This window comes from Sander lucioperca, chromosome 18 (genome assembly GCF_008315115.2).
Source record: "Sander lucioperca isolate FBNREF2018 chromosome 18, SLUC_FBN_1.2, whole genome shotgun sequence".
Taxonomy (NCBI): Eukaryota; Metazoa; Chordata; class Actinopteri; order Perciformes; family Percidae; genus Sander; species Sander lucioperca.
Window position 1 is genome coordinate 23,620,335 of NC_050190.1, and position 25,751 is coordinate 23,646,085.

The following is a 25,751-nucleotide window of genomic DNA, read 5'->3' on the forward strand; positions in this document are numbered from 1 at the left end:
GGGGGTTTGAAACCCTGCAATAGCACAACTATTTCCCCCACAACTACTTCCATCACTTTCTGTGTGTAGAAAACAAGCGCCACGTCATGCATTCATGTAAGAAAGTGTGCGGATATTAAAGCAATTAGTGCGGCAGGACCCTCTCTGTGACGTCAGGCTTTTCGTCCTGCCTGTGAGTGTGACCATTGGGAACAGTTCTAAATATTTTCGTCCTGAGACGTGGTTGGACGACATTCGAATAAATTTGTTTTTTTTCAATGATATTTTGGGTATAGGGGATTACAACTCTATTTGCCTAAGACCTGTTCCAGATGGAGAAGGAGCCGTGATGCTGTTTAGGATTAGAGCCAGCTTGCTGTTTCAGGGGTAATTGATCTGTCTTCGCAATTGATCGGATCAGTTTATTTTGTGCTGCCTCGGAAAGTTCACCTGCTTCTCCCCCCCTTCTTGACACACACTTCTCGCCAATCACTCAATCAATTGCTCATCACGCACACAAACAAGAAAATGTGTTCAGGATCAATAAGTAGTGACTCAGGAAGCCATAAACCTGTCCTACTTTATGTGCAGCAGTCAGATTTCAGGGCAGTACTCCTGCATGGGTACATTATTATTTGAAATACTGATTCATTTGTAGATAAAAAAAATAAATGATTTTATCGATTTATTATAAATATAAAACAGAGAAAAGCAGCAAATCCTAAACTGGAACCTATATTTAGCACTTTTACTTGATAAATGACTAAAACAATGATTCGACAAGCAGAATTGTTGAAAATAAGGTACAGAACAGTAATATAAGTCTTAAAGGAGAATTCCGGCCAATTTTTACGTTAATCTTGATCGCAATAAATACTATGTACTGTGTAACTACATGGAAACGGGCCAAATTATGTCTGTGGCTTGCACAGTGATAGCATTAGAGAAGACCCGTTGTAGCAGGAAAAGGTAAACAGTGTGCAGATCGCTCCGAGAAGCAATCCTTGCAAGCCACAGACATGATTTGGCCCATTTCCATGTAGTTACATAGTCACTGATATGGCCATAACCAATACAGTGCTCAATTACCTATTTTTGAGGGGGAATAAACTTCACGTTTTTGTCGCGAAGGCATGACCTGTCCTCTGGAGGACATAGCCAGAACAGCGGGCCCTCGGTGGATTGTTGTGGGGAGCGGGAGGCGACGAAGGCGGGGAGGATTTAGAAGCAAGGATGCCGGTCGGGCCTGCTAGTCCGGCTAAGGGAACTACCACACAGATCACCACTGCCGAGCCTCCTACTCACCAACACCAGATCGATCACACACAAAATGGATGAGCTACAAATACACACAGAACTGTTGCGTGATGATTATCACAGAATAAGCCTGGCTGAACACACAGCAGCTAGCAGCTAGCAGGGCGAGCTAGCTACCGGTAGGATAGAGACAGGGTAGGTGAATTTAAACAGTGTCTGAGTTGAAAACGCATCTTGTTGTCACGTAAGGGCCCTGTTCATGTTGCACAGACCTTTTAATTGCATTTTGTGTCTGTTAAGAGGCACAAAGGCACTCTAAAGCTTGCCCCGACAACTGCCGTTTTAGCTAAGTGGAAGCTCGTAGACGTAGCTGCAGCTGCTGCGTGTTGACCGCACCGATTCGGCTCATTTTTTTTTCTATCGACTGTACTCGCATATTTATAGCGATCAAGATTAACGTAAAAATTGGCCGGAATTCTCCTTTAAATCTGCAACTACAAGGGCAGCTGCTGCTTCCATCAGCGGTGATGAAGCAGGGGTTAGGTCACCTAACCGCATTGGAAACTGCTGCTTTCTATACGCCACGCTGCAGCCGCCCAAAGTGACTTTCCAAAAGTCTGCATAGACCTTGGATCTGTGCCAGAGTCAGAGAGCTGCAGTACATTGACAGGGATTATGGCGTGATGAGAGGTTAGCAATGGGTTAGGTTTCTGATTTAATCACAAAGTCAGAGTTCAGCAGCTGTCAGCCTGCTCTCGGCACAGTAAAGGCACCACCTTTGTTTTGGTTTTGGTTTTTGTATTCGACCTTTGCTGACCCTTCATAATGGTGTGTTTCTTTTTGCTTGTGTCTGTTTACCTGCAGCCGGAGGAGTGTCTAACTGACAGACCCTTAAAGCTTGTTCTCGTACACTCCCTTTCTCGCTCTCGCTCTCAATCTTGCTCGTAATCTTTCTGTTTCATTTAAAAACACACACTCAGTTGGTGTCTTCCCTCTGTGTCCTCAAACAAACCGCTGGTGGTTAGACTTCCCTCCCTTTTAGTTCAGGCAGCACCCTGCCTGCGTTGTGTCCTCCCCTGTTTACAAAGCAGGCAGCTCTGTCACATTCGCTATTCTGAACCCCATCCCACTGCGATGTCCCGTAGCGGGGTTCAATACAGTGCGATGGCGAAGCGGGCTGCCGCAGCAAGAGCTGGCAGGAACCTTGCTGATCAATACATAGGGCCAATGTGGGTTGGTGGGCGATATACTACAGTAGCAGCAACAACAACAACAACAACAACAACAACAGAATCAAAAAGCACCCAGTGTGTGAACTGTTTCATGCCGAGGCAGCAAGTCAATAGATATGCCTTAATACACACAGAAAGGGTAAGTGGGGGCATCCTGGCAGCTTACGGTTTTAAGACGCTGATCATGTCATCACAGCAACGTGGGTTTCAGTCCAGCCAGGGACTTTTGTTGTATTTCATCCCTGATAAACATTGGACTGTCCAAATAAAGTTAGAGCAAAAATAAAAGTAACATGTCAAAACACATTGTGGACATGAGTTACTGATTTATGGATATTGAACATTTGTAAAGAATTTGTAAAATCTTGTGTAGGAGAAAAACGTACACTTCATGCATGCTTGCAGTTAGAAATCACGTCTTGCTATATGAAGCTACTAAAATGAAAGGACTAACATAAACAGAAAGACATATATGAAGTGATGATTTTCAGCAGCGGATGAGTCTGAAATCTCTTTTTCCACCTCTTGTTTAGGAAGTCAAATGCTACATGGGGTACTAGTGGGCTGTGTGTTGATCAAATGGTGTCCGTGCAGGCGATGGAAAAAGAAAAGGCGAAGGAGAATTGAATTGTAAAAAAAAAAGTGAAAGGAAAGTGGATGGGGAGGAAAAAAAGGGCAGTCAATTTAGCAGTCTTTACTATAACAGGCAGCTAATTGTAGATGTGTCTGATGTAGTAAAACCACTTTACTCCATCCAGTTCTCTCTGCAGGATAAAGCATAATGCTTGAAATATTGAGCAAAACATTGTTTGACCCAGGTGTGCTTGGATAGATGAAAGGAGAGGGAGAGTTTCTCAGGCAGGCAGTGAAAAGATGGTATAGGGGGTTAACAGAGGTTGGTTATCCATCGCAGTTCCTCACATGAAACCCTTGTTCCTTGTTTTGGGAGAAATGTGCTAATCCCCACAGGCCCACTCTGGGCCACAGCCAGCCTTTTGAAGTCAAAAAGAGCCCAAAAAACCGGCTCTTGTTCTTCAAACAAGCTTTTGTACTCCTGACCTTTCTCTGAGCTTGTATTCTGCAGAGCGGTTATGATCCATTGTATAATGGTTGCTGATGTGACACAGTTTCCTCTGGGGGCATTGTTTAGCAGAAGATATACGCTCAGTGGCCTTCTCAACTGTGTGGTCTTTGAACTCCTCTGTATGATGCTGTTTGCCTTCAGTGTTTTTTATTAGACATGCGGTGTGATAAAGAAAGAAGAGGACGGATCCAACCCTGCGTGGGCCTCCTGACACCTGATACCAAAGCCTGTATGTGTCAAGCTGCGAAATTTGGAAAAAGAGCACATGATGTAGGCAGTCAGATGATAAAGCTATACCTTACATAAGAGACCCCCTCAGTCAGTCAGTAAATAGCATCAAGTGAGGGAAGGCCATAGAGTTAAAGTCCTCTGAAGTCCTGCTGTCTCTAATTTCATCTTCCTGAAGTGTTTATTGCCTTGTCCTTAATTGAACTTTTGGCTAGGCATCATTTGCAATTCAAGTTGTAATCCTTAAGATTTCAGCCCTGGTTGATTTGGGGACACTCGTGGTTACTGGCCAAGTGCAGTTTAATACGACAGCAGACACTCAAACAGCTACCTTTTTAACTGAAGATCAACTGGTGTATCCGTTTACAGTACAGCAAAAAAAAAAAACATGATTTAATAAAGTAGTCCATCAATGATCTGCGGTTTTTTTTCCATTATGTCATGAGCAACCGTGATGATTTCATGCCGTGCACAGCATAAGTAGTTTTTCACACAACAGCAGGACACAGTAAAAGGATTTGGTTACTTGCTGAGGAGTTGGAGGTGTGCAGCTTGCAGCTCACTGGGGCTGTTTTTTTTTGACCTGCAATATGTAAAACTGAGCCGCTGTCAAAAATATAGAAAATGACTCGTCTTGTTTTGTAGACACATTTTTGATTAACAACCATGGTTAGCATTTACAGAGGTGACATATACATTTCCTGTCATTTGACTTCTTCACAATAAAAGTCACCCCATGTTTCGCCAATTGAACGCTTTTAATGTGAAGCAGTAGCAGTAGAATGTTCAGTTTTAATTATCAGTAACTTAGTTTAGTTTCTTATAGGATCCCCATTAGTTTAGGCTGATATCAATGTGATAAAATAACGCTGTATTACATGCTGCATCGTTTTCATGCGGAAATGGCAAACTCTGCCACAAAATAATAGGGTTTAACGATACATCGATCTGGATCGTAATCGATCTAATCCTCAACGATCCAATATTATCGACACAAAGTGAAAATATCAATACATATCGTCATCTTTAAGATGCGCCTTTATTTTGAAATTCCCACTTTATATTTATTATTTTTATTAAAAAGAGTAGTTGTTTTTTAATCTAAATGTCTGGAAGATCTTAGTAATGCAATTTCCAAATCATATTTTAGTTGCTTTTGTGAATATATATATAAATGTAACTGATTGTGTCGAATGGGCTTATGTATCGTCTCGAATGTAAACACATTAAATGTCTATTTCAGAAAGAAATGCCAAGCAAGCATAGCAAGTATCAAAAACGGGGTTTGAATTCATGAACTTTAAATGAAGTTTGATGGAGTTGATGATATTGTACCGTGCTGCCTTTGTGTCCCTTTCTTACACCTTTCTTTCGCTACTTTCTCCTCAGACCTGCATCGCATTACCACAGATAGAAAATTTGCGTGAAAGCAAGAGGAAAGATGGTGACCGTGGAAACCCCAGATGCTCCTGTACCTCTGACAGCGCTGTCACGCTGGTACCTCTACGCCATTCATGGCTACTTCTGCGAGGTCATGTTCACTGCCGCCTGGGAGTTTGTGGTGAACTGCAACTGGAAGTTCCCCGGCGTGACCAGTGTGTGGGCGTTCTTCATCTACGGCACCTGCATCCTCATCGTGGAGCAGATGTACCTGAAGCTGCGCGGCCACTGCCCCGTGCTGCTGCGCTGCATCATCTACACTTCATGGACGTACCTGTGGGAGTTCGGCACGGGGCTGCTGCTGCGCCAGTTCAACGCCTGCCCCTGGGACTACTCCGAGTTCCGCTACAACTTCATGGGACTGATCACAGCTGAGTACGCCGTGCCGTGGTTCTGTGCCAGCTTCACCGTGGAGCGCTTTGTTATCCGGAAAACGCTTCGGCTGCGATTCCACAAGGGGCCCGAGGACGGTTGGTCAAACAATCAGTTGGATGCCGGGGCAGGAGGAACCGTGGGTGGTGGGAGAAGGAGAGAGGGGGGCAGAGGGATGGCAAATGATGCTAATGGCTACCTTAAAGGAGAATGAATGAAGGAAAAACTCAATCTGAAACCAGCCCAATTGCCCTGCTACACCTCCTCTACCCTTCTCAGCCACTTTTAATAAGCAGTCCTCCCCCATTAACTGTCTGGGGTGAAGACAAACGGACAACAATGTGCACTGGGCTGGTGTGCAGAGGTGTACAGAGTATCAGAACAGCCAGAAAACAAAACCTAACTGAGGCTTTAAATGCCTAAATCACTCACTGCGCTCTCTACTGTCAACAGAGGCACAATAACTCCATCTTGCTGTGTTTGCTGCGTCTCATAAGGCACCCACCAATTTCTATGTGGGGTTGGCCTTGAGTAGATCAAGGTCTCGAATGTCCAGGATTATACCATCGGGAGGGGGTGGGGAACTGTTACAAAGATTAGTGTTATCATCCTGCGAAGGAACAAATTCAAGAACTAGAAGAATAAATATTTCTGTTTTTCAAGGACACATCAGTCTATCAGAAAGCAGAAAGCTTGCTGCATAGTAATCATAAAAAGTAGTTACAGCTGTAACACATTCTTTTTAAAATGTACATATTGTCCTTTAGTATTAATCAAAGTACTGTAGTAATGTAGCTACACAAATCTCTTTAAAAACATACCGTCCACCCTGAGGCTCCGTGTGTCAGCGTACATCATGAAGAATGTTTTTAGTGAATACCCACAATGTCTGGGAAAAAGATGCATGAAAAAAAAAGTTGTCTTCCAATATAATATACATTTCTACAAAGCTCATTCAGCAGTTGTACTGTGGGTCAGTCTGCTGCTTGTGTGTGGGGGACTCAGGCAGTAGAGCCGGTCGACTATGATCGATTCCTGGTTGTCTCCTCCTGACAGCATGTTGAAGTGTCCTTGAGCAAGACTCCGAAACCCCAAACTGCTCGCGCTGAGCAGGTTCACAGCCTTGCATGGCAGCTTCTCTGCAGTGTGTGTGTGTGTGTGTGTGTGTGTGTGTGTGTGTGTGTGTGTGTGTGTGTGTGTGTGTGTGTGTGTGTGTGTGTGTGTGTGTGTGTGTGTGTGTGTGTGTGTGTGTGCGTGCGAAGGCTAATGTGAGATATTTAAAGCCGCTAAATAGATGCAGTCCATTTGCCATACCAGCAAGGGCGCTTTTCTGTTAATGGCAATGATTGAGTCATGAGCAGCAGCATAAAAACCTCTTGATAATTTTTTCCATTTTCCTAAAAACTTTCCATGTCTGGATGTCCATTTTGTGTGCTTTAATGTCATCTCAGATCTGCTGGGGTCACATAAGCCTCATCCTAATTCTCAATCATTGGAAATCAATCAGTCAAATCATACAAATTTTGCTTTGATTCTTTTTTTTTTTCCTTATGCCAATTCCCACACGATCAAAAAAGTTTGTTCATTAATAAAGTAGCAATAGTCAATTTTGAGTGACACAGAATGACAAGTAGTTTAGGTGTCACATCAGGTTTTCATATTTGAGCTTTTTAACTTGAAAATACATTTTTATTATGCCCATCAGAGTGTTCAGAGTGTTTTTGATCTTTACATTTTCACCTGATTTTTCATGACCCCTTTCTATTTGCATTACAGTTAGTTTAAAGCTATAGAGCGTAGTTTCTGTCTCCCCCATGAGGAATTCTAAGTAATGACAACAAAACTGTCGGCGCGTCCACACGATACAAGCCTTCCGTGATCGCGCACGCGCCCCCACCCCTCCTCCACACAGTTGCTAGTAGCCAAGGAGGACACGGAGGATTAAAAAAACATAATGGACTCTTCAGAAGAGGTAATTATCTTCACTTGAGTTTCTGCGCGGGAAAGTCACCGGACGCCACAATCTTCTGAACATAGCCATACTGAGAAATACAGAGAGAGTTGTGTGGAGCTGATAGTCTTAATTAGCTTTGTAGCAACTCATTTGGTGATGGCTTGATTGTAACATATGTTAATTAATATCAAGAAGTTACGCACTAAAGCTTTAAAAAGTGTGTGAAGGAAGGAAACGTGTGTGAGGAAATATGTAGCAGCGTGTGGTGATTATTTCATTAATTAAAGGAAACCCTCACATTTCTCCTGACATAACAAGTATCGGAATTTGCTGCTCATTTCTTTCCAACATTAATGATCTGTAAGTCGTAATTGATTTGGTTTCTTGGTGAATAATGGCCTTTGTGATATTTTACTGGACTTTGACTGACGTCTGACACAATCCACAACTGTTTAAACATAATATGATACAAACTAGTCTAAAGTCAGATACATTGCAACATCCAGACTCTTCTACTCCAGTCAGGTGAAACATGCATAATGCAAACAATGCTTATCAGGGGCATAGCACAAAATTCTGGGCCCTGTAGAAAGGCATTTTCTATGGGCCCCTCCATGCATCCACAGCTATTCATGCTAGCATCTTTTTGGGCCTTCCTCACATGATACTCAGTCCCCTTTTTCCCCCCAGTCCGACGCCCCTGTTGCTTATTTCCATTGGTGTTGTTACTATTAGAGCTGTTGCACACCAACCAGACGGCTGACTGTCGGCAGAAAAGGCAGTCGGACTGATCAGTCGGGTCCCCGAGGTCCAAAAAAATGCCTCAAAACACACTGAGCTGATAGGACGAACGCGTCACGTGGGTCTTTTTTCTCCGGAAATTCACAGCCAGACTGTCATGGCGGCTTGTTCAGAATACGATCTCATATTGTACTGAAATAGTTCACCGAAACGTGTTTCTGAAAAATTTTTAAGTGAGGAATAGGCCATACAGTTGCTGAAACTGTCTTCATTTCAGAACGACAAAGGTCAGTTTAAAAGATTTTCATCAGATTTTGAGAGGCTCATCCGCTCGCCATTTCCGGGTGAGTCCCGACTGCCCTGTCTCCAACTGAGCATGTCGGGTCGGCCAAAATGAAGGCCGACGGCTCCTCCGACGGACGACGACACGGAACACACCGAACAGACTCGAGTCTATAATCGGGCCGATAATCGGGTTGGTGTGTCAGGGCCCTTAATGTTGATCCTGCGACTTCCTGTGCTCTGAGTATTAAGATCAAGGACTGTACACGCACCTTTATGCACACAAAAGTTGACTGTAATGTTTTCAGCATGAGTCGCTGGATCTGGTGCTACTGGGTCAGGCATAAAACGGTCGGACACTTCCTTTTTACAGTGATTCCAATGTTGTTGACTCAATCACAACATTTTGTGCTGATAATAGTTGAACTCAGCTTGTCATTTCAACTGAAAAAATGCAACAAAAAAAACAAAACATCAAAATCTGTGTTTCCATGACACTACTGGACTATGTAAAGGTGTGACCTTCATCATTGTGGCTGCAATGGCATGCTGTGTTTTCCCCCTCACTGTCTCCTCTGTGAGTCCAGAGGGTGGATAGCAGGATGCTGTTCAGTTCCACATGACAGATAAATTGCTGCCACCCAGTGGATACATTGAAAACTGCAGCTAGAGCAAATGTTTTATTAAACATGGGACAACAAATAAGACACTTGAAGGCCCATAATCATTATTAGGATCAAAAACAGAAAGATGTTTGTTTATTATTATTATTATTATTTAATTTCATACATGAATCAACAGGCTTAAAAGCAATAGAGGCTTCTGACCCAGCAATGATTATCCAGCTGTTAACTTTTTCTCTTTAAAATCTACTAAACTAGCCTACATTATGAGAGCTGGTATGCAGCTAATGTCTTTATCCAATTCTACTGCTTTAATGAGACAACTCACAAAGAACATGCAAAATAAAGTGTGTTTGTTCTCTGCAATATATGAATGAAGGAGTATCAGGTATGTATTGCGTGTTTTACAGAGACATGTTCTCTGTATGTACATGTGCATGAAAACTGAACTGATTCTCTGCTATTTTTACCAGGCTGCATGTGTCCAAAGGTTTTCAATTTCAAACAGTTTTTTATCCAAGTGATTATTAGCCCCCATGAACTGTATGTTATTTTTAAATTAACGTGCAGGTTTTTAGTGAAATTACTGTACTGTAATATCACTCACTTTGATTATGTTCCATGTATGATTTATCAAACTTTTGGGATTAATGTATGAGTAATGTATTTATTTGATCATAAAACCTGTGTTTTGGAAACCATTTATTTTCTGTGTGCAGACAACACATTTACAATAACCCTTAGATGCATAGGTGTTAAAAAATGACCCAGCTGATCTATTGTTGTTGTTTTTTGCAATACTTTTGTGACAAAAATATTTCTCCACTTTGGACCAGACTGAAATATCTAATATATCTAATAAAACCACTGGACAGATTGAAGAAAGTTTGTACAGACATTTGTGACCCAGTTAGCATTTAGCTTAAAGACAGCCCCACAGAGCTGCTAGCATGGCTGTTGTTAATTTAAATCTTTCACTTTTGTTTTTGTGTTTACTATTATTACCCCAATTTTTCACAAGTGGGTGAAGCATGATCCACATGTATATATATATATATATATATATATATATATATATATATATATATATATATATATATATATATATAGAGGTATTTTCTTCCATTACCATTCTCACCGGCATTATTCTTTAACATTAAGCCAATTTTATATTTGATACATAGGTGTGATCTATATTTTTTGTAATAATAACGGGTTTGCATAACATATTCCCCTGTTATGTTATGCGAGAGTATCTGCTTTTAAAAATAATTTACCAAGCTCCAGTTTGCACCTCTCAGGTATTATCATACATTTGAGTTACAGAGGTAACCATCAGTTTCTTAAAAAGTCTTATTATAAAGTTTTGATCCGTTTCCCAGGTTGCACTTCTGTTTCAGAATTAAAAACAAAGATGGCGGCGGATGGATAGGTAACCATAGACAGTGAAAGAAAGTAAGTAACAGAGTTGCAACTTCAGAAATGATGATTACAAAAAGTCTTCTAGAATTCTAAAAATACCATTAGATCAGCGGTAAGTGTTTTTAACCACTTTCTATGTTATCTTTTAGAGAAACTCAGGGAGAAAGCGATAGCTAGCTTTGGGGCTAAACTTTAACCAACATTAGCTTTCCAGCTAACATCTGCAGTTGTGGATGAACTGTTGCCATAGTAGCTGTCGGTACACGATCCGTTCTGCACATGCGCAAAATGTTCGCGCATGCGCGGTTGTACGAGGATTTACGACACTGCACGATCTGTTCCACGCTTCCGGTCGACAGCCAAGCTAACGTTAGTTTAGCTAACAGCTAATTCGGCTAACTGCTAGCTGAGACAGCATGTAATAACTTTAAAATACCCTCAAAATAAAACTTGAAAATAAACGTTGACATATATAACAGCTGTTACGTCAGTTCTACTTTACTTGTGCTCATTTAAAATACAATCACTCAATACTTGTCTTTATTGTTATTACTGTGAAGTCTTAATTTAGCTGTAGCCTGCTTTTCCCATTACGTTTGAGTTAACGTTATTTTAGACTGAATCTAGCTGTCAGCTAGCGGTTAGCCGAATTAGCTGTTAGCTAAACTAACGTTAGCTTCCCGGTGGAGGCTAGCCATAGGCTAGCGTGGATCAGATCGTGCAGGTCGTATGGATACGTAAAACAGTATTATCTTGCGCATGTGCAGAACGGATCGTGTACCGACAGTAGCTTCGTAAGCTTGGTAGAAGTAAGCTAGCATATAACTTAGAAAGATAGACTATTTTATTCTATTTTAGTAATTTCAAGTTAAAAATGTAAAAAAAATTAGAAACTTTAAATACTGCTGGTGTGTCATTCAAATTGTTATTCTGAGCAAAATTGATTTAGATAGCATTTTAACAAACAATAACGTTATGCTAAAGAAAAGTTGTCTTGTCTTTAACCTTCAATTTCATGACATTCATAAAATAATAAAAGGAAATAACTAATTACAGCTCCTGCAGAGAAACGCATAGGCAGTCATATCTAAAGCGGCAGGACCTCAATTTGGCCACATGATGGCCCCTTTTCACCAAAAAAGACATACCAGCTGTTTTCATAGAGCATGAGGACACAGGTTGATCCTGAGTCATCAGTCTGCATTAACAGATTTGTTTGTTAAGTAAGCTGTTTTAGTGACTGGGCTTTATAAGCAATGGGACAAAGATTGGCTTAAAATATAACTTGGTATGCAGGACAGTTGTATGGTTTTATGTGAACCAACATGCCCTCTCATTTCAGTCAATATGTAAAGTTTACTCCACCTTGATTTGAACATGTCATGCATTTATGACAGGCTGCCAGTTCAGCATTTTATAAGCATAATAAAAAAAATCAACTCATTTATTTTAAATAATGCTGCCATGACAGATTTCCATTTGTTTTCAGTCGAGGCCTCAAGCAAAAAATGTCTACCTCCTCCCTGTCTTACTGCCACACCTTGTGTCAGATAGTGGGAATCTGGGTTATTTACGTGTCTTGGCAAATCCTCTAATAGGCTGCGAGTCCCCTGCGGCTCTGGGGCCCTCCACTTAAGCAATGCTTACCTACCTGTATGAGGGTGTGTCCACTTCACACACCCGGATGCCCTAATGACATGAACCTACTGTGGCCCTGCCTCATTTGGCACTGTCAACATGTGGCTCCATCGCGCCTCCTCCAATCACTCACTCACGCTCCAAATATGGAGATTCACAACCTGTAATCTGTGATGTGGAGATGACAAGTGTCCTCCCCTGAGGCAGATTTTAGGCCCTTCTTTGTGTGCATGCGGTCATGTGTGTTAAGCTTAAGTTTCACCGGGCTTTTCTTGTGTGACTTCATTGTTCTCAGTGTCAGGTTTCCAGTTTCCTTAACATGAAGTACAGATGAATACTCTAGATGTCCAGGGATTAATAAAAAATGCCTTTAACAGTTTGTGCTCTGACCTCATTGAAACTACATGGAGAGGAGAAACCAAAACACTTTTAACAGACTAATAATCTGTTTAGCTACAAATTATGATGCCCCATTTAGCAGTAAATGTTTTAATAAAAAAAATCGTAAAAAAAAATGAAGCATCGGCTCGATGCGCCTGATGATTTTTGGATTAAGTACTCAGATTGACTTTTACAATACATAATATCTATATTTGTTAAAATACATGTTTCTTGTTTCATCTCTGTCTTAACCTCACCTGTCGAAGTGACCACATGTTCTTTTACAATGTAAAAGTCCTGCATTCAAACTCCTACCTAAGTAAAAGTAGAGAAGTCAAATGTACAGATTATTAAAGGTAAAAGTAGCCTCTACTTGTAATGCAAAATTCAGTTGTAGTATTATGTCTTCAGAAATCTGAACTTAAAGTTAATATATTTGTACTGTGATATTTAAGTGTGAGTGTGCAGGTGTGAGGGCACGATAGTGTGTTTGTAAAGTCTGTTGGACAGTTGAATGTCCGGTTGGCATTGGACAGTGGTGGTGCGTGTGACAGCGTCATGGTGCATTTGTTGAGCGTCAGTGAGGGTGGGGGGGGTGAGCTGACAAAATGAATAGTTCCATCAAATCAGGGCAAGCCCTTAACATTTGCATTTCCACTGAATCAGAGCCTGCGGAGAAAGAGCCCTCCATTGAGGGGAAACTTGTTTGACGTGTGAATGAGCGAATGCGTCAGGCCTTTGCTGAAACACATTCATGCCTTCACAGATTTGGACAGAGTCTTGGTCTTTCGCTTAGATTCTGCTGGAAAACTCAGGCCTTCTTTAGTCACTTTTTCCCCCCATGTTGGCTGCTTGGCAGTCAGGCCCTCCTGCAGTCAGGGTTGGACTAGCGGCGGAGGGAGAATGGCTCGTTGATCACACACTCTTCTTCCTCTTGACCTTACTGTACTGGATGTCTTTACACTCCAAACAAATCTTCTGAAATGTGTCTTACAAAATGTCTGGAGAGGGGGTCTTTAATGCTTTTTTAAATTATTTTTTAAAGTAGTTTCCTTATGATGATATTCAGTTTTTAAATCGTATTTCATGCCTTTATTTTGACAGCAACAGTAGAGAAACGACAGAACATAAGGGGAGAGAGAGTTGAGGAATAACATCCCCCGCCCTGCAGCGTGCCACACAATGAGCTTCACTTTGCATGCTGGTAAGTCCTTCATGTGACGCACATTACAGTAATTGTATTTTGCCATAGCTTATACAGTACAGGAATACATGCAAGTACCTAATACTCCTCCAACAGGGACAACACATACAGAACGGAAGTCTTTGGGGAAACTAGAAATAAGTATAAAAGTTAAAATCTCTTTTTTAAACTTTTATCCAACAAGCTTCCTTTATACAGCTCTCTGCATTGCTTGCGTTACGACAAAGTACAATTGATATTTTTCTACAAACTCAGAGAGCAATCTTTTCTTTTGCCCAGGTGTTCATCGCTGAGGTAACTTTTAATGATCCATTTCCTGTCTTGACGCATTTGAAATGAGACGATGATGTGCTACGAGATGACAGATCCTGAATGTAAATTGTCAATATTTGGGATACCTCTCACTCTGCCTCTCAGCCTGCCAGTTAGTAAAATTACACATCATAATATCTGGCAGGGCTCCTAGGTAAAGCCACAACAATTTGATGTTGACAGTTTGAACATGTGGCCAGCTGTAGTGCTCCAGAAAACCCGCCGTTTTGTCAACGGTCATGGCTTATCTCCTGCGAGGATTTGCATAACGAGAAGGAAGAGCACTTTCCCACGCTGCTTTACATGTATTTTATTTCAGCAGTAGATGTTGAAATAGAAGTGTGTAGAGGAGGAGCTTTCATAGCTGCCTCTAATGTCGTATAAATCACTTAAGTAGTTAACCACTGAAGATAGTGTTATTACCAACTACCATTTTCAGCCCTGGTTAAAAGTGCTTTTCATAATCATGCAGCATTCAAACACACACACAACGGATCTAGGCCTGAGGTCAATATGGAGAACCTGCCAAGGAAAACATGTTCTACCGCCCTGCCTATTTCTGTGCTCACTGTTTTCCATATATTCAAACTTTGTTTGCACTGTAAATAATAAATGTATAACATCCTGGATTACAGTATATCAGATAATAGGGAAATGTTTCTGATGCGTTGATTCTGTATTAATTAGTGCCGCCAGCAGTCTGTCTCAATGCACGTAGCGAACTCCTAATATTCACATAACAGAAGTGGATGGAAACGTGCATTCATTTAAATTTTCTTTTGCAGATTTTCTAGTAATTCGGTTAAAAATCATAGAGTTTGTATTGAAACTTGGCTTGTGAGTTGTTGGCAGTTCCCATAGACAGTAAAAGAATGGATATAGCGACACCATATATTTCCACTTTTGGAGGGGCCCGACACCTCAGTTGGGTACCACTGGACTACACTACCAAACTGTATACGTTATAAAATAGTTAAAACTAGCACCACCTCAACAAGCTGCAACAGTAAAGTTAGTACTTTTACTTGAGAAAAGGATCTGAGCACTTTTTCCACCGCTGGTTATCCTTCCTGTCCCCCTCCCTTGTAATGTTTCTCTGCCCGAGGTGTCCAGGACAATTAACAGTAGCTCTGCTCTCCAGGTATGTGGCAGAGTGTGAATTATGGTAATAGCTTCTGGCAGGAGAGAAAATAAGAGCAGTTATTAAAATAAATGTGCTGCTGCTCCTCCTGCGGTCCAGGGGTATAGCTGCAGGAGGAGCTTGATCTGGGTTTCTTTATGCACTATGGTCCCACTCAACATCTATTCTATTCAGAGGGCTTCAGTGTGCATGTGTCTGTGTGCACATGTGTCATCCCTGCTTAATCTCAAGTCCAGCCTCCTTTCCATTTGGCCTTTTGCAGATGCACGTTTTTGGGCACTGATCAGAGTGGCGTATTTGTCCAACGTAGCTGATGCCAGCTTCCCCTCAGTCCATCAGGCCCAAGGGCCCCAGTCTGCGTTGTGTCTTAACATGGTCCGCTAAGCTTCAAACAGACGCCACACTGTACTGGAGGCTGGATCCTCGTTCCATACTTTGAAGTGGGGATCCTTGCACTAAGCACATTCTAACGTCATCATAGTTTGGTTTTGATGGGATCCAAATGTCGAGGCTGGCTCTGTTATACTGGCTCCTTCTGAACTACACATTTTACTTTGGCTGTTTCTCCTTAGTAAATATGACCTTGGACACTCATTTGACCACCTAAGCTGACTGGCTTGTCATGCTCCCGATGTGTCTTTATGTCTGTTCAAATTAAAAGCAATTAGTCCCATTTTATTATCTCCTGGCTGAGGTAGGAAGTAAACATTTAACAGGATAACTCCAGTCGAAACTAATAGTAGCAGGAAGTGGTGGAAGGGGTGTTTTTTCCGCTCATTCCTGCCTCTCTGTGTGTAACTAAGGTCTGCCAGGAGCATTGGGAACACATTGGCTCCAGGTACAAGCAAACGGTCACCTCCATGTTATTGCCTAACTGTATTTAACGGTATTACTGTCACATCGCCTGTCTGTTTACACTGATGACAGCTGCTAGTGCACAAACACTCACACGTGTGTGTCTGCACAAACAATATTTTATAATTCAAACCATCACAGATAAGAATCTAACCGTGTTACTTACCCACCTGAGCTAAACTGCTTCCCGGGCTTCTTGTTGCATAAGCCTCCACGTTCATCATCTGCCCATCATGTTTTCCGACAGTAGGAGAATGACTTGCCTGTAGAGGGAAATGTTTGTGTTTTCCATGTGAAGCTTCCAAGCCGCTGGCAGTAGCGGCGGTGGCCGAGTCTGACACAGGCCTCTTGATGAACTCCAGGATGCCATTAGTTTGAGTGACTGGCTGTGGCTGTGTGTGTATGTGTGTTTGAGTCTGTGTTTGCTCTTATTGGCTTGTTGCCTCTGTACCTACCACTCTGAAGCCATGGCCTTTTTTTTTTTTTAGCCAGGTGTAGCAACACCTGATGAGGCATTTGATATAGAAATAGACCCACAGCTGTATTACTTTAGCTGTGGGCACAGTGGTGGAGGCTAACTAAGTACTGTAATTAAACCTACAATAATTGATTTCATTGGCTACGTGGGGGCAGAGGAAACAAGTTGTAAAGACAACAGTGACATATTATCGTCTTCATGGCGAACTTTTTTAGCAACAGTTCCCTATTTACTGTACACACCAAGCAGACACAGAGCAACATTATCATTCGTTTGGACTCACGTTTCTAGTCACATGATGAATTGAAGTCCAAATTTCACTCTCTTTTAGCTCTGTTTTTGGTCTCTGTCATCTCCTGAGGTAACCATCTGTCTCTTTAGCTGCTAAATGCCCCACTGTGTTCACCAGCTAGTTTCTAAGTGTGTCTGTCTGCTGTTTGGTGCTGAGCAGGTTCTCTTAAAACAGCTGCCTGCTGTGGCCAAAATTGGCGCTATGATAGCGGTGAGACTGAGACTGAACCAAAACAGTAAAGTAGCAGCCGGACAGCTAAACAATGAGCTGAAACTCATTACAAAGCTCTGTAAAGCCGTTGGGGAGCTGCAGATTGAGGTGATAGTTCACAGTAAGTTCATCAAGCATCTGTGAATAGTTTTTTTTTTACATTGTCATTTAATACATCATTATTATAAATAATATTGATTATAGCCGCTTCAAAGTGTCAAAGCAAAATTCATCATGCTGAGTAACTCCTTTAATAGTCTTATATATACTGTATTATAGGATGTGTTTATGATAATGTATTAATCAGTTTCTGCATAGTCAGTAGTAGGGATAGACCGTTTTTTGGTAGTTTGCAGAATATCTGAATCAGCATTTTATTTGCCTGGTAACCGATAAAGTAAATTAATTAAAAAGTGCGCTCCTTTGGCTCGGCTACAGCTCTGTGTCTGTCCCTCTGCTTCGGTTTCACTCACCACTGAGTCTGACTTAATGTCCCGCCCATAACTCTATCTGACTATCTTTTACTGTGTATTGTGTTGAAAGTTTCTGATTTATTAAATAATTTCTTAAAGCATTTAAAAAAAGTTTTGTGTTTTGAGTTTTTAACGTTCCAAAATCTTAATTTTGAATTAAAGATCTTCAATTTCACTGTAAATACTTATCGGTTCCAAATATCGGTTTCATTAACTATTAATAAACGGTATCGGCCTTGAAAAAACAGTATTGGTCGATCCCTAGTCAGTAGTACTTACTTTTGACTTAGAGTATAGCTATTAGCCTAATACTTCTGTACTTTTACATGCGAATTAGATTTTAATTGAGTGGTATTGGTACTTTTACTAAAGCAAAGTGTCTGAATATGTCTAACACCACTGAGCATAGGCACCCGTGTAGTCTTACTTCTGCAACTTTACATCAACATCTTAACCGCACAGCTCCAGCCATTTCAGCTCATACCTTTATCTCGGTGGGTGAGCACTGCAGCTTGTAGCCAGGCCAACTACTTCTGTTAGTTTTCAGTGTTTAAACTTCAGTTTTATACGCAAAACGTGCGTTAGGCCAAACATGGTGCGGCCTGCTATGTAAACCGCCGAGGGGCTTGTTGCCGCGTGCATGGAGAGCCGCTGTACAGGAGGCTACAGTGCGGCTGCTGTTTGTGCAGGTGTGCTACAAAATGACGTCTTATTATGAAATATGCTGGACCTTCATAGCCTTTGTTTTTTCAACCATTTGGTGTGGTGAAAAAAAGCCATTTGAGAGTCAAGGAAAACAGTGTGATTTCCGGCGGGGGTCTATTCTGTGGTTTAGCCCCCCCCCCCCCGACTGCTCCACCTCCTTCAACCTCTCAGGCGGGTGAAGCGGAGAGCAGAGGGGGCACAGTCAGCGTTTATTTATAGAGAGGCTACTTTCATGTGTGGACTGACAGCTGATATTTCCAACATTAAGCTGGGGGCAGCCTCTGAGACACCTGTGAGCTCTGCCTGGCTATTGCTCCTCTTACGGCGATGGAGAGAGCTTGTACTGTAGCTGGCAACAGGCCAGGCAGGAACTGTCACTCCTCATGTACATCATAGAGGGAGACATCTTCATTTGACGTGTAACATGGGGAGGGGAGGGGGGGGGGGGGGGGATTACCTCCCCACAGGTACCAATTAACCAATAATGACTGGAGACTCCGTTTTACTTTGTTCTTGAATTGTAAAATAAAAGGGTTTACTTTAATGATATAGCTCTTTTCAAAACCAAGTGCTTACAGACATACAGTAAGCGTAAGAGGAGACTAAAACATTCATTCATGGGAGCACAAAACAAATAATACTATACAATAATTAGGTTACAAGAGAATAATGTGTAAATAAAAACAATAAATAAATAAACTGAAATAGCCAAATTAAAAGCCAGTGTAAAACTTAAGTATTTCTTTAAGAAAAAAAAGCCAAACGAGATGGTTCCAGCTTCTTAAATATGAACATTTGACTGCTGGTCGATTCATCGAGAATATAATTGACAGAATAGTTGATTGTGAAAACAATCCTTACTTGTAGCCCAAGTTGTAATCCTATCAAATATGTTTTCATATTATATATAATTATCAAAAGTGAATGTTTTATTAGTAGTAATTGAATGCATTTCTTCACTCTCATGACCACTGAGCAAACTTCACCTGCTGATGAAGGCCATGAAATGCAGCTGAAAGCTTCGGGAGAAATCTAGAACGTTGACCTTAAGTTGTTGAGAATGAACCATCACGCTTTTTGGTTTTTTAACTAGTACTTATAAATGGTCACAGAGAGTAAAATGTCTGTGAATGATTTGCTCACATGTTCACAATCATATATCACATGATTACAGCCATGTTATACTTTCATTACAGTCATGTGTTAACTGTTTACACGTTAATTATTGAATCCCTACCTCCTAGCTTCATTGTTTATTATTGAGTACAATCATACTTAAAGTAAGTCTTTAAATGATCTTACTGTATGTCTATTTACAACTGCATCTGAATGTGTTATAAACCATTTATCATGTTAACAATAGCAACAACGTCAGGGTAAAAATGCACGTTTGTCCGTCCACAAAAAGGGTCAAGTAGCAAAAAAAGTCTAATTTGGCAGCAACAAAAACAACATCTGCTCGGTTCGGTCATGTTGATGTTGGCGCAGAGCTCAGCGTGGTTTGTGTAGTCCGACTGTGGTCCTTAGCTCGCCTGTTGCCCTCATGGGAGCTTCCCCTTCCTCTTACCCCCCTTTCCTCCCCTGCCTCCCTTCTCCCCTATTGCACTTTATGCAGCAGTTAAGTTATTTTACATCATGTCTACTCCCCACAACAGCCCTCCCCCTTTCTACAAATCTCCCTTGTCATTATGAAAATAGTGCTCTGCTGCAGCTTTGCACGCCAGCGTCTGGCGAGAGAATGGCCCCTCTGTGGACGTGGAGTTTGGTACGGTGTGTGTAAAAGTGTGCGTCAAGGTGTGTGTTTCATGGAACAGGAGAAGGGAGATGAGTGATTGCTCGCAGGTGACTGCAGCGCAAGTTGCTGGATAGGAGTCGTTTTGAGTGTGACAAGGCAAAGTTTCCAATGTCGGCTGTAATTATGGCAAACGGCCGGGGTCAGAGCTCAGGTGTGCGTGTAAAAGCCCTGAAAAAGAGGGTTACAAATCAATACAAATGCAAGCACAGATTGCATACTGTATACTGCTCTCCCATGCCCTGTACTGTGTACTATAAGTAGCAAATCATTGACAAACAGCACCGTAATGGAATTATGGAAATCCATATCCAAACGACAGCTCAGCTTCTGTCTAAATCTCCCTTTAACTAACAGCACTGAAGCAAAACCCATGAACAATAATGAACAACAATGAACCAAATATTGTTCTAGTATACCAAGCGCTTGTTAGCCTGTGGATAACCTTCCTGGCTGGTCAATACTTCCTGCTGCAGTTTGGGTGATGGTTAGACAACTTGTAGTACCTGTTAGTACTAATAATTGCTTTGGAAAATGATTTAAATATTTGTGTCGTCTCCAGGTCATTTCTTTTTTCTGCCACTGTCATGATACAACATACCCACGGGTTGATAGATTTTTGTTTATTTACTGTAAGAATGATACACCTTTAGCATCAACACACATCTCACAATAAGTGAGATTTAACAGTAAGTAATAACAGTAAGTATTGCTTTAAAAAAATTACCAGCTTTTGGTAGCCTATAGCTTAATATAGTTTTCACTCAATACCCACACATCCTGTAAGAATTCTCTGTACTCTTGTAGGCTGAAAGGTGCGCTAAACTTAATACTCAAACACCTGAAAAACGTAATATAAAAATAGTATGATGTATTTTTTTGTCCAGACTCAGGCATACTGAGGAAACATAACACCTAAACTTACAACTTTAATACTTTTAGTGTTAGGGTAACATAAACATAAAACATACTAAAAGACAAGGACACTCTTTACTACTGCCGCTGTCAGTAAATCATTAAAAAGCCTATGTTAGTGCTTCTGTCACATCCTTCTCATGCCGTGCAGTATGACTGGAAAATGCCACAAACTCTCCAAGTTCACAGGAGACAGAAATAGCAGAGGCATGATCTGACCTGTTAGGTGAGCATGTGTGTCTGAATCTATGCCAGTTCCTAATTGTCTTTAATCCTCATCTATCATCTTGGCAGGCCCTTCCCTCCATCCACCTCCCTGATTGGCTGAGAGCCAGTGGACAGACAGTACACAGAGTTCACAGCCATTGTGATGTAACAGTGGGAACTCTACCTGAGGGCTCCCTTTTGTCTCTCCTGAGCTGCTTTTGACCCAGTTAGTCAGCATGCTTCGCGTTTAGTGAGTGATATAGTCTGTACACACACAAACACACACCCTTCAACCTTTCATTAGCACTCACAAGCCTCCTTTAATGTTTGCTCTGGCTGTTCCGACATGTCAATCACACAAGCAGGCGGGCACATACACACAGACAAACATAACACACACATACACACACGCACTTACACATAGACTTTGACAAGTGACAGATGTGGAAAAAAGGTTGTGCAAACTGGAATTGCCGGTTTTGGGGCTTTCAACAGAAACAGCAGTGAGTTGTGTGAATGGTTGTCCAAGGGTTGGATGAGTAAGCTGGTTTGTCTCTTTGTCTGTGAGTTCTTCACTGACCTCATTCTTTAATTTCCCTGGAAAACAACTTGGTCAGGCTCACATGGAGACAAGATTACCAGGTCTAGACAATGACTGTGAAACCAGCAGGACCAAGTGGGAATGCTGATTCCAGTGAAATCTGTTGTCGTGTCAGCCACTCATTTTGATTTAAGGAAATGAATAAAGGTTCAGTGGAGCTTCAGTGGAATACAAACTCCCATTGCAAGTCCACAGCAGTGATTACCATCAACAGTTATCCTTAGTCGTTTTTATAGTTAGTTCTTCAGATCCTTCTCCTTAACTTATTAAAGATAATCAGGCCATCATAACACATACAGGGCCCTATTTTAACGATCTAAGCGCATGACGCAGCTGCGTTTAGGGCGTGTCCAAATCCACTTTTGCTAGTTGGACGGTGGAAAAAAGGGTCTGTGCGCCGGGCGCATGGTTCAAAAGGGTTGTACTTAATGTCTTCATTAATTCATAGGTGTGTTTTGGGCTTAACACGCAATACACCAATCAGAGTGTCATCTCCCATTCCCTTTAAAAGCCAGGCGCGTTTGTACCTTGGCGCATTGCTATTATGATGGCGAATTTGCACCGTAATATTTTTATTTGTAATCTTTTGCATGTTTGTGTGCTGCTGTGCTTTCCTGTGTGTGTGTGTGTGTGTGTGTGTGTGTGTGTGTGTGTGTGTAACAAGCATAGTGTGCGCGCGCTGTGCATAAGCCTAGGCGCATTTTACTAATTTGCTGTTAAAATAACAATGAAATGCTGCGCTATTGACTTTAGACTAGGTTTTTGTTGGTCAATGGCGCGATCACTTCCCGCTGCCTCAAGATAGTAATACGCCAAGAATGCACCTGAACACACCTCCCTGTAAGACCAGCACGCCCATGGGCGCAAAGATGGGCGCAGGTGCATTTGCTATTTAAATGACGCGGGCGCTGGACGGGAAATTGACAACTGCGTCGGTCTTAAACTAGCAAAGACACTTGCGTCGGACTTTGTGCTGCGCTGCGCTGGGTGCAAGATAGGGCCCACAATGTCTTTGGTGACTAACTTGTTTTGACTAACGTTTTGAGTCTGTCCGTATTCATATGCAGTTTGGTGGTACATATAGTATGCAGTTTACAATTATAATGATTATAACCGTGGCATATTAACAATGTGAAATCCTTAGTACTTTTAAAAGAATAGCTCCTTGATTTCAGACAGAAAGTAAACAAAAGCAGGCTTCTCATTTCTCTCCAGCAGCCGTTGATTTTGCCTGCTGAAATGACAACTGTCGCTGGCAAATTTTAGCAGCTGTAGCTAGCTTGCTAATTAAGCTAACAATAGCTCCACGAGTTGGCTGAAAAGACCGTCTTCCGCTACCATTTTAAAGTTTCCAGCTGATATGTTTTTAAAGATAAACCAAACTAACACTTTTAAACTATAACTCGCAATTTCCACCAACTGCGGCTCAGTCCGCTGCGTGTCGGCTCCGTGCTCCGCCATCCTTTAATACCCACCAGGTCCGGATTTGTTGCGGAGCGGCTACGGCCATGACTGACAGCTGAAGTCACAAGGACCCTTGAGATCTTGCGAATTCACGTATGATCGCGCGATATAACAGGATGTAGTTTCTACTACTTCTTCGACTATTATGACGTTTTCAAGGTGTAGTGCAGGGAAATATGATCCGCCGTGAGCACGGTGTATTTTATTTAGAAAATTAACTGGATGTTTTATTTTGTTTCTGTGCTCAACTTCCTGTCCCGCACAATCTGCCCTGTGCTGAATTGCTGTGGAGCTCTCCGGTGTCCGGCAAAAATAGAAGCTCTGCGTATCTGCTCCAGAGGGCTGTGGACCGCCAGAGCTGGGACGGAGTCGGAACGCAGCCGTTCCGCAGTCAGTGAAAATAAACACACTGACTTTAATGGAAACCTATTGACTCCTCCACCGTTCCGGATCCGCAGCCGTTCCGCAGTTGGTGGAATTTGGGGGTAACTAACAAAATCCAGTGGGTATCTTTAAAGTCAAAGTTATTGCAGAACCTCTTCATGTTACTAACTCAGTCTGCTAAAACCTCAGTTTAATAGTGACTTTTACACAGCATGAGGACTGGATTTTGTTTCCCATCTCTTACATTTGTGTTGTGATATTAAGGGATGCACAGGAGAAACAAAACAGCAAAAAATATGATCCTGTCCTTTGAGTAGTTTTACTTATTTAACATTGAATAATATGTTTTGAGACCTTGGAGTAAGACATGGCTGGTCTATTGGGACAGGACAGGGCCAGACTGGTGCTACATAGGCCATGGGGTCACAGGGTTAGGGGTTCACACACACTCCCAACTGCCCCTTACCCTCCCTCCCATTCCTGTCCAGCAGGTGACACAATGTAGCCTTGACTGGGGAATATGCGGTGCTGGGAATGTGAGTGTAAGAGCGCTGGTCCTCTGGGACAACGTGGGGAAGATCTGTAACAGCGCGGCTGTGATCTCAGCAGGCCGGGGGTACTGAGGGTGACAGACTGAGCCAGACTGGATCGCGGGTCACTTTCCACCGCACGCCTGACACCTTTGATGTCTTCTCATCGCTGCCCGCCGACAGTTGGTGGCTCTTCTACATCCATGCCTGTCCCACACTGCACTGGCAGACCACCCATATCTGAAAGAATGTCCTACCAGGTTTAAGTTTTCTCAAGAATGCGGCCCATCTGAGCATCCTCCAGCCCATCTGGACCCCTCTTAACCTGGGAAACCCTGCGATGATTGCAGTCTGTATGCATTTTTGGTGTGTGGCCACCCATTGGGGACAGTTGAGAGCCTCTGTAAGCTAATTCCAAAGTCTCAATATCATCTAAAGAAATTCACATGTATCTCACTCGTATGAAGTCGATACTATAAATGCCTCAGAGATTGATTTACACTTGTGTGGTATGACAAGGAATTCATGCAGCTCAAGATACATGTTTGCTACGATAAGATCAAGGATTTCTTTTTCTCGTTGCATATTTGGCACTCACTTATGTACAACAAGGATTAAGTGAATAGAGGTTGATAGATTAGTTTTTAGCGGGTTAAAGGTACTTTCCCCTGATTTTTCCTGGCCCTTAATTTAGAGTACTTTAACCCCAGGTCACTTTTACTCACTTAGGCCAAAGTCTTCTTGAACTGTTGTTTATTCAGACCAACGGCAGCTAATTGACTTTGATATGGAGCATTTGATAGTGTTTATGGGAGTTTGTCGGAGCAGATGTGAAATGTTGAGAGCTGTTAAAGACGTATATAAAATGCCTTTGAGCAGATAAGGCAGAGAGGAGGGCGGTAAGGATTGTCTGAAACAACTAAAGTGTGTGTGTGTGTGTGTGTGTGTGTGGGGTTGACTCACTGGCAGTTTGGCAAAGTTCATTGTTTTCAATATCGACACATCACAGAGCACATTATTTGCTAATACAATAATACACTATATGAAATAAAGGGAGGCCCCCTTGATTAAATTTATTTTAGTTTATTTGTGGTTTAACCGTTCTAGTACTGCAACTACATGTGTTGAGTTCATTGAGGTTGAATTTCATAATCGATTATTTGTTTAATCTTTAAACAGCATAAAATTGGGGAAAACACCATTACACATTTCAAGAGCCGAAGTTGACGTTTTCAAATACAGCAGCTTCTTTTGTCCGACCAAAAGTCCAAAAAGCAGCAAATCACGATTGAGAAGCTGCAACAAGCTAATGTTTGGCATCAAAGAAACAGTTTGGATTTTCTGAAGTGGGGTTAGTCAGTGTATGTACAGTACAGTAGATGGTGGTCAGCACGCCCCCCAGCTTGGAGAAGGAGGCAGGAGTACAGGCACAGAAGCTTAAAGTGCTCATATTATCCTCATTTTCAGGTTCATAATTGTATTTAGAGGTTGTACCAGAATAGGTTTACATGGTTTTATTTTCAGAAAACACCATATATTTGTTGTACTGTACATT

The 25,751-nt window shown here is 41.9% G+C and overlaps 1 protein-coding gene and 1 long non-coding RNA gene across 6 annotated transcripts in view; both read left to right on the forward strand.

Moving 5' to 3' along the window:
- tmem229b (transmembrane protein 229B) overlaps window positions 1-5,845 on the forward strand; it is a 12,446-nt gene extending 6,601 nt beyond the window's left edge. For all 3 annotated transcript variants that reach the window (XM_035994577.1, XM_031310270.2, XM_035994576.1), the window contains one exon: window positions 5,170-5,845. In XM_035994577.1, coding sequence (XP_035850470.1) covers window positions 5,222-5,806 — 585 coding nt within the window. In that variant the 5' untranslated portion in view covers window positions 5,170-5,221 and the 3' untranslated portion in view covers window positions 5,807-5,845. The remainder of the gene's footprint in view (window positions 1-5,169) is intronic.
- Window positions 5,846-10,425: 4,580 nt separating this feature from the next.
- The window catches only part of LOC116057392, a 135,952-nt gene continuing 120,626 nt past the window's right edge, over window positions 10,426-25,751 (forward strand). Inside the window, exons 1-3 of one of the 3 annotated variants that reach the window (XR_004106803.2) lie at window positions 10,426-10,624; window positions 10,661-10,726; window positions 13,738-13,837. This is a non-coding gene — a long non-coding RNA (uncharacterized LOC116057392). The remainder of the gene's footprint in view (window positions 10,625-10,660; window positions 10,727-13,737; window positions 13,838-25,751) is intronic. The other 2 variants (XR_004895692.1, XR_004106805.2) reach the window with 2 other exon arrangements.